Source organism: Chenopodium album, chromosome 25, assembly GCF_948465745.1.
Source record: "Chenopodium album chromosome 25, dcCheAlbu1.1, whole genome shotgun sequence".
NCBI lineage: Eukaryota > Viridiplantae > Streptophyta > Magnoliopsida > Caryophyllales > Amaranthaceae > Chenopodium > Chenopodium album.
The window spans coordinates 13,481,621-13,490,935 of record NC_137858.1 but is presented as its reverse complement, the minus strand read 5'-3'; the positions used below and the strand labels follow the sequence as shown (position 1 = coordinate 13,490,935).

The 9,315-nt window shown below is 34.8% G+C and overlaps 1 protein-coding gene across 2 annotated transcripts; it reads right to left on the bottom strand.

Annotated features, from left to right (window-relative positions):
• Positions 1-4,406: 4,406 nt before the first annotated feature.
• LOC145613371 (tubby-like F-box protein 8) lies at positions 4,407-8,572 on the bottom strand. 2 transcript variants are annotated; one of them, XM_081668471.1, is made up of 6 exons: positions 8,277-8,572; positions 7,942-8,009; positions 6,989-7,423; positions 6,729-6,816; positions 6,196-6,328; positions 4,407-5,390 (listed from the first exon to the last, which is right to left on the bottom strand). In XM_081668471.1, the coding sequence occupies exons 3-6, from the start codon at positions 7,334-7,336 to the stop codon at positions 4,679-4,681; spliced, it is 1,281 nt and encodes a 426-aa protein (XP_081524597.1). In that variant the 5' UTR covers positions 7,337-7,423; positions 7,942-8,009; positions 8,277-8,572; the 3' UTR covers positions 4,407-4,678. The 2 variants fall into 2 exon arrangements, with proteins under 2 accessions (XP_081524597.1, XP_081524596.1); XM_081668470.1 differs by having other exon boundaries at positions 7,942-7,999.
• Between the last annotated feature and the right edge of the window lie 743 nt (positions 8,573-9,315).

The following is a 9,315-nucleotide window of genomic DNA, read 5'->3' as shown; positions in this document are numbered from 1 at the left end:
CACACTAGCAATAAAAACAACTCAATACATAACATACAACTAACACTAGCACATGACATACTTAAAAGTATTATACCTTTCGCTTCTTGTACACACTTTGTTCCTTCCCTTTCCTCTTCCTCGACTTCATTTTCATGTACTGCATCATCATGTTCTCCATAAGATCAGCACTACTAACTGACTGCCCTTCTTCCTCATACTCATCATCATCATCCTCCACCTCGTACTCTTCATCCTCCTCTACATAGTCCTCATCATCCTCACTTTCTTCACCCCTTTTACCTTTACCCTTTGCTTTCCTATCCACCACTTGGGATTTACTAGGACCTTTGATTGCAATACCTTTGCCTCCTTTACCCTTTACCCCACCCTTTTCAACAGGACACTTACTAGAGCTCTTCACACCAGTGTTACACTTTGCAGGACCCTACAAACCATCACATTTAAACAAAGATTTAATCTTTTTTACATTTCACATATCAATCACACATAATTGACATGGTGGTACAGTTCAAAATAACTCACCAAACCCTTCTTCCAACCGTTTGATCGCACTACTGCCTTCCTCATTCTGCCAACACCACATACAAATAACAAATCATGCTCTATCAACACAAATTACTCACAAACATATGCACAAAGAAACCATTACCAAATATTCCAACTTTTCCCCTCATTTCAACCCCAATTATAACACTACAACTAAAAGACCACAGAAATTCATCAATTAACTCATAAACACATACAATACCCATAATTCCACCAATTCACAACTACATTACAAACAATTCGAGCAATTCGCAACAGAAAGACACAAAATTCGACCTTAATTGAAACTAAAATTCGACCTTAATTGACACTTCATCAATTACAGTATACAATTACATTAATAAACAAATTAAAACACACATTTACAAGTTTATTAACTACTACACCTCTAACAACTCTTCACAATCAACACGCACAATCAACACGCACAATCAGCACCCACATTTACAACTCTTCACAATCAACACGCACAATCAAAGCAAAAAAACAAAACCCTAAAAATACATGCAATCGATAAACAACCAATAATTCCAACAATCTAAACCATTTTACAGTCAATAACCCTAATTCGAGACAGGCCAATCTAACAAAAATTAAAATAAACTAACCTTGCTTAAGTCGCAAATTAAGTCGCACACCACAAACGACAGACAACCACTCGCAAAGTCCGGCAAAACGACGACAGCGACCGGGGAATTAAACCAACGCTAAACGCCGACTACTACGTGTAGGACGGAAGCTTCGCTTTTTTCGACAGCAAAACCAAAACAAAAATGAAGAAATATACGAGAAGAGAGAGAGGACAGAGATATAAGAGGAGAGAGAAAACACAATGAGAAGATGAAAGAGAAGCTGCAATTTTCAAATGAGGAGAGAGAGACCGCACAGAGAACAAGACGAGCATTAAAAAATTCAAATGGTACAAAACGGGTGTCAGAGTACAATAACGGGGCTGCTGACTAAGATTTTTCAAATTCCAGGGGAAATGACTTTGATGCCCCCTGATATGTATTAACACGTACATATCAAACCTCCGTTTGGAAGGCCTCAAATAATTATTCAATCCCCCGCCAAGAACAGTATATAGTTGTCTCATTACTCGTTTAAATTTTTATTGCTGTCTTATTACTCGTTTAAATTTTTATTGGCGATAGTAACGTAACAATTAATTCAGATGTAGAGTGTAGCTAATTAGCTCATCGATCATGTGTCATGCAAACTGCAAAGGAGTGAAGGACATGCAATGCAATAATAATATTAAAATGTGGCCAGTGGACCAGTGGTATGTGTGACTTTGGCAGATGACTTGGGTTTAGTATATGCTGAAAATGCCTTAATACAGCTTTATGAGTTGGCTTAAATTTTGGCTCACAATAAATTAAAAACAAAGACATTTGATTCAGTGAGTACAAACTGATGAAACTCTGTGATGAATTTATACAACTGCTTGAAAAACAATGATGATGCCAAGTAATTAAAATTGTTCGAAAAACATACGTAGTACAATGTACATAAGTATGTTATACTTAATGTACATAAGTATGTTATATTTATCGCGAACACATCTCTCAGCTCGTAACTCTGTAAGCATGCCCAGAATTTGGCTTATTGGAAGCTAAAAATTAAGAAATACGTACTAGTTTTCTACACGAAAACAAAACAAAACACATTCGTTTTAGCATGTTCATTTTTTAGATTTAAACACACTAATCAAATAAATTTTCAAATATATATCAATATACTGAATGTGAATTTGAAAAATATATCAATGTCTTATACAGTTATACTCTTATTGAGCTTTGTTGTATGCTTTTTCTTTTATGTAATACGTAGTAAGATTATGTACCCTACTGTAATTAATATTGAGGTGGTTTGATTTATGGATGTAAAATAAATGGACTAGAAACTACCCTTTTTATTAAATGGGCCAAAAAAACTAAAGGCCCAAATTTAAAGGCCTGCAACTTTAATGGACCCTGACTATGTGCTCAAACCCTAAGATTCACTGAAAAAGATTGAATCTTGCAGATTTAGGAGTAACGTCTAACGTGCAGAAAAGTTAGAAAAATTATTGGCACATGACTTTATATATATGCACTAAACACCATGTTTGGAGCATAGCAAATTATTTGCAATTGTGCAACAAATAAAACAATTACGTGTGCCTAGGTGCGTGGAAAGATTATTCTTGCTTGCAATCACGGGTAACGGGTTGGTGCTTGACTTGAACTCGTAGGTTAAAATAATTTTGATATGAATTGAATCTTCTCCGTTTTTAATAATTGTATTAATTCGTTGTGCTTACATGTTATGTTGAAGAATCTAATTGGATTAAAAAGGTCATGTTAAGTCATATAAGTGTTTGGACAAAACGATCTTAATTAGGCATCTGGCATCTTGAATCAGTATTAAGAATTTAAGATAAGTAATAACAAGCTAAGCTAATTCGAAACAAGTGTATTTAGGCATCTTGAGTCGTTTAACCTAACTTGATGGTCTATCCTTGTTTCAGGTCAAACTTCTTGCAAGTTTTGGTGTTTAGAAAAGTTACTTTCCTTGAATTTCAATCCATCTTCATTTTGAGGCAAAATACAGCGATTTAACTAGTGCACTTGTGACTTGTCAATGCATGATTATGATAATGAATACATCTAGAATTATATGTTGATATATTGAAAAATATATTGAGAGCCTTTTTTTTTAAAGGTAAGATAAAGGATCTTACTGAACCGGCACCTCTCACAGATTCAGCCAGTTCAGTCCTAAAGGTTATCACATTGAGAATCTTATATACTAACACTTTAAGCTAAATGATTAGAGCTCTAAATTATCCACTCCCTCACATTATAGTCCTTTCAGCTTGAAACCTTTTACATAACCCTGTCATGCTAACTCTTAATAACTTAATACCATCTTACGTAACCAATTCGACCAAAAAAAATAGGTTCATGGTTGAAATTTCAAGATTGATTATATTCTTATCACACTCTTAAACAAGTGCACCACATACGTTGACTTGTATGCTATTGACAAACATTTCACACGCTCAAAGGGTACGAAACATGAGGTCAAAGGTGCACTCCTCCATCAACGCTCAAAGGGTACTTGCTTTTTTTTAATTCTTAAAAATCAGATCATCTTACTCATCTAGAAAAATCCACTTGTAATTAACAAAACTAATCTCAATTACAAAATTGCTTTTTTGATGCTAAACTAAGAGAACTTTCCACCAAATTCATTCTTTCTACTAAATTTTATAATTGTTTTCTTTATGACAAGTATACCCAACCTATTTAAAACTACCAAATTGCATAAAGATGTCCAACTCTATACACGGGACAAAAATGGACCAAATCAACATCTTTCACCTAATATTTACCTATAAAATTTGTTGACTAAATTGCAAACTACTTAGATTTTTCTCTCCAAAAATAAAAAGTTAACCACAAATATTTTTAAGTGGTTCAAAGAAAAAGAAATGGTAAAATCATTACCTCATTAGGCATGCACATTAAGATTGGTCCTTTTCACAATCATAAGTCAAATGATCAGGTAAAATCTAAGTCAATTCTAACTTTTTGAAAAATTTAATGGCACAAACATTGACATTTTAACTTCAAAGAACTTTAGATCAAAACTTGCATATTGTACTTCGATTCTACGACGATAAGCACAACAATAATCACAAGAAGATATCAGCCGAGCAATTTTCTTCTTTTATGAGCCAGTAACAACGATAACCTGGCTAGTCGATAAACAGAATTACAGAAACTACATTGTACGATAGAGCTACAGACTACTAGAAAATTTTGAAACCTTTTCTGGCACTATTTGTTACAACAGATCATAAGACAACATTCAACAACAGAGAACGACGATCTACAAGTAAAATTGCATAGAATTACAATAGAAGAGAATGAAAACAGATGCATTATCAACGATTCTGTTATCCTTCAATGCACTTTTCATTGATCGAAGGTTATACAAATGACTTTTTTCAAAGACACAAACGCTAATCAACCCTACAACGAAAAACCATTGTGATTATGACCTGCTAAATGTTCTCAACACTTTTTTTTAGTTTTTTTGCTAGTTTTTTCAGCTTTTAATGCCACCGATTGATTTCCTACTATTCACATGCCAATTTAGTGTCAAAGCTGCTCAAACAGATTGCAAAGGCCTGAAATGCAGAGAGAGGGTACCGGTAATCCATGGTAAACATATCCTTGCCAACTTTTCCGAATTGTAGAATGATCTTATCATGGTCTGATGAGGGTGCGGGCTGAGAAGGTGTTGGTGCCCCAGCAGGAGGAGGTTGTGTTGCAGCTATAAGTTGGAAGTTCTTCACTGAAGCAACAGTCACCCTACCCCGGAAATTTAGACACCAACATTGCAATTGTTCGTGCCATCTCGGGGCCTTATTCCTGAGTACCAAGGGCTTCTCTTTGCCCTCCTCATCATCATCACGAGGGCCCATAATGTCAGAGAATCGGGAACTACTGAACTCAGTGCTAGTATCAATCGATTTTGAGAATGACATGCTGCGGAAAGAGTCTTCAAGAGATCGGGGGAGGAGCTCAGGCTGCCCTGGTACAATGCCACCTGGCTCTAGAGAGGCATTCGGAATCGATTGCATAACACAGTGCATCCTGCGTGGTCCCCGTGTACCGAGAACATTCAGCTCATACGTGACTTGGGCAATATTATAGCTGCCTGTAGGAACTTTTGGGGAGACTTTTTTGGAGTAGAACCTCTTGCTACGGCCTGGAGGTGACGACTGTGAGCTGTTGTAGGGTGGCTGTGTATCATAAATGATGAATTTTGTTCCCAAGAAGTTTGACCTGAAGCAAGGATTCACCGTCAAGTTAGATTAAATGATTCCATCGAAACCATTTGTACACATTGAGTCCATTAGCAGCAAAGAATGAGAAAAAATGAAGTATAGTAGTTCTCATAATAATTCGACATATTCTTTATACCTAACACATTAAGTGGCAGACACTCAAAATAAGCAATATAGTGACATATACTCTAGCACCTTTCCACCTCGTCTGATTCTCCAAAACCAAATACAAAGAGACCAAAATAAAGTGCGAATTCAAATTGGAATCAGGCTTGTGGCCACAAGGGCAAACCACTAACCGGGAAATGGCCAATCATTTAAGGCGAAAGCACCTACTAATCGTCACAAGGGATGATATCTTTAAAAGTTACCATACACGAAACCAAAAGAAAGGCAGGTGCTAATCCAGATATTTTTTTTAGAAAGAATTGAGTGATTTTACACCAATCAGTAGGAACTTTAAGCTATATAGAATTTAGCATATGTCCGACAGAATCAAAGCATCAAAGAAATTAAGCTTTTAGGCACCCTCAAGTGAAAAATCCCCAAAAGACAGAAAAGGCTAATTGCCAAAGTACAAATAATGATCAGATACCAAACTATTAGTGTGCGCATGCCTCTCGGAATCATCACTTTTACTCACACTAATCTACAAAGCCAAATAAGCTTCCACCAATTTCTAGATATATAAGTGGGAAGCATTTAGTTTTCACCAGGGAAAATTCTTTTGGCAATTTATCAAGTAAATGCTTTAGAAAACCCACAGCTTTTAAAAGAAACCATAGTAACTTATAGACCATTACCTTAATTTTCCTATGTAAGTGCTACTGGACCTCGATATGTTATCTGCATCCATACTGATGACGTACTCTGTACAGGTGGTTCTCCTGGTCCGCTTTGCAGAAAGAAGAAATTTTCCATTCTCGACCAACAAAGCTGCAAAATTCAGACAGCAAGAAAGAACAGAATGAGATTAAAATTGATGAAAGTTAATTCATTCCCTATAAATATATAATGCATTGCATCATCATCTTCAGCTAAAATGAAAAATAAACTAGGGAAAATTGACAGCATATCAAGCCATCAATCCCACCACGAATATATAGACATTTCAAAATCTGAGCTAAGGTGAAGAAGTAAATATACAGTGACTGAATGAACACAACAGCAAAGAACATGTCATTAAAACCAGCACTATGAGGTAACAGGTGAACTAACAAATGACAAGGGGATACAAATACTACAATACTCCCAAATTATGTCGATAAACCATCCTTTAAAAATAAAACAAGAATTCAAAGAGCAAAGAAATGGCGATTGATGGTAATCAGCTTACCAGGGCTAAGACAAAGGAAAAGATGGTAAGTTAAGTTGGATTTATCGCGCTTAATGAAGCATTGAATTGTTCCATCTCGTGGACCAGGCTGCAAAGATAAAAAAGGTGTCACATTTCTTATTGGGATGCACTCAAAACAAACACATTAGTTCTAGACTACTAGCAAACAAGGATATCTAATAATGGGCTGCATCTAACGGCATTCGATTCCCAAAACAAAAACCAAATGAAGACTCCACAAGCATGAAACCTGAGCCTACCTGCTTTAATGAGACGGGGAAGGTAAGCTTTCCAGACAGCTCTGGGCACCTAACAATTTCTTTGCACATATCCCTCCAGGATCTGCAAACAGCAGCACACGCAACAACATGCTTCCGAGCTGGCCATGTACTTTCACTAGCCTCTAATCTCTTAATAACATCGCGAAGCAACTCAGGAGGAAGGCTAGCCCATTTGCTGTTCTGGATAACAACAGGAGGGTCATGTAATTCATGAACTGAACCGTGCGATTTTCCCCTGATATGACCGGAGAGCCTCACTTCAAAACTTCGCCTAGACAAGCTTCCGAAACCATCCCTCACATCACGGACTATGCTTCGGAAAGACATGTCCTTAAATAGATATCTCTTAATTTCTCCTTTGATAAGGTTGCATAAATTAATCCTTCACTAACAGATCAGTAGCCACACATACAGCTGAAAATAAACACACAAACAGTAAATTTTCGACTCGAAACCTTAGCAAGGAGGTAAAACAATAAAGGCAGATAAGGTAAAAGAGCAAAGCAAGAAAAGCAGATTCTGTAGTAAAGAAAAGCTTCTCACATGGACTTTAATGGAGAGCAAGCACAGCATACCAAACTTTAAATGGTAGCACCTTTCAATGCTTATATACAATCAAAGAATACAACTTTTGAAAGCTTTTACAAATTAAAACTCACAATTTACATCAATCTAACAACAAAAACTTAATTTTACTTGTATAACCCAGAAAAAAAAAAAGGCCAATTTTCCAGAAATGAGCACAAATTAGAGCATAAGCATAACATTTCAAACAAACCCTCAAATCTCAGTAATTCATGAGTCAAACCCATCTTTCTTTGATCATAAATTCATAACAAGATTCAAAATTTAAAACCCTAGCAAGGATCTAGAATACCCAATTCCAATAAAAAATTAAAATCCCAAAAAATATCCTAAAAATAATGACTCACCAGTAGATGAACCACCAACCACTTCCTCCAAGATGCAAACTTTAAGCTGAATTCTTTCCTACAACAAACTATAAATCAATAAAAATAAAAAAATAAACATAAAAAAGCAGAAAGTCAACAAAATTAAGTGAGGGGAAAAAATGACAAAATTCGAACATCAAATAAGCTCCATAATCCATATCTCAAAAAATCAGCTAAAAATCGGAACTTTCAAATTAGACCCGGAAAATGACAGTTGAAAATCAAGCAGATCTAATGAAAAAATGTTGCAAAAAATGAAAATCAGGAAAAGGGTAATTAATAAAATCAAAAAAGAATTAAAAGGGTATTATTACCTTGAAAAATTGTTGAGTTTTTCTGGGTTTAGATTTGAGATCCTTGGGTTTGAAACACGGTTTCTAACACTTTCTCTTTCTAACAAAGACAGACACAAAGAGACACAAAGAAGAGACACTCTCTCTCTAGAAAAAGTGTATCTGAAAACCGGATTCCAAACCTTATTAAATCCAATTCAAAGGATTAATCATAAAAACAAGGCTCATTTTGATACGGAGTTTGTATTTTACTTACCTACTCCTTTTTTCAAATTACGCAGTAATGAACAAATCCTCTCTCTTTTTTATACTTACTCCGTTGTGTCTTTATTTAATTTTTGGAAAATGATATATGTTCTCGTAAGGGCTGCATGTAAAAGCTTTAAAAAGATAAGGATTTTCAAAATTGACACGTATTTTTGCCTTAATTTCTTAAATTAATACGGAGTACTGAGTGTAATTTAGGAAAAATGCTTTTAATGATTGTATTACCTTTTTTATGTAATGTAAGCGATACAAGATTTTACTCATAGAAAGTTGGGTTAGAACGTGTTAAATAATATACAAGTGGGATCGTCTTAGATTCTTAGACTAATACGTAGTACTCGTATCTTTTACGAAGTACATTTAATGATTATATTACTTTTTTTAAAAGTAGCTCAGCGTTGAGTTTTAGAAAGTTGAATTGAATTTGTTAAAGGAAAATTGGCTTAAAATAATACCAACTATCAACAGTGTGTGCAAAATAATACGAACTCAACTATTTACTATTAGCGTTACCACCTTTTATACTATATGTGGAAAATAGTACGCAAGTCACCAAAAACGTATTTTGAGTAGTATTCTATCTATATTTATTACTATTATTTTATTAATTATTTTTTTTTTCAAAATACATATTGTATTAATAATTTCCTTTACAATCAAATTAATAATACATTCCCCACTCCTTTGTTAGGTTTTTTTTTTTAAAAAAAAAATTGTTAATATGTATTTAAATAATTTATTTCAAAATACATGTAGTGATTATTTCTACTAATAGTCTACCACACAATAGTAA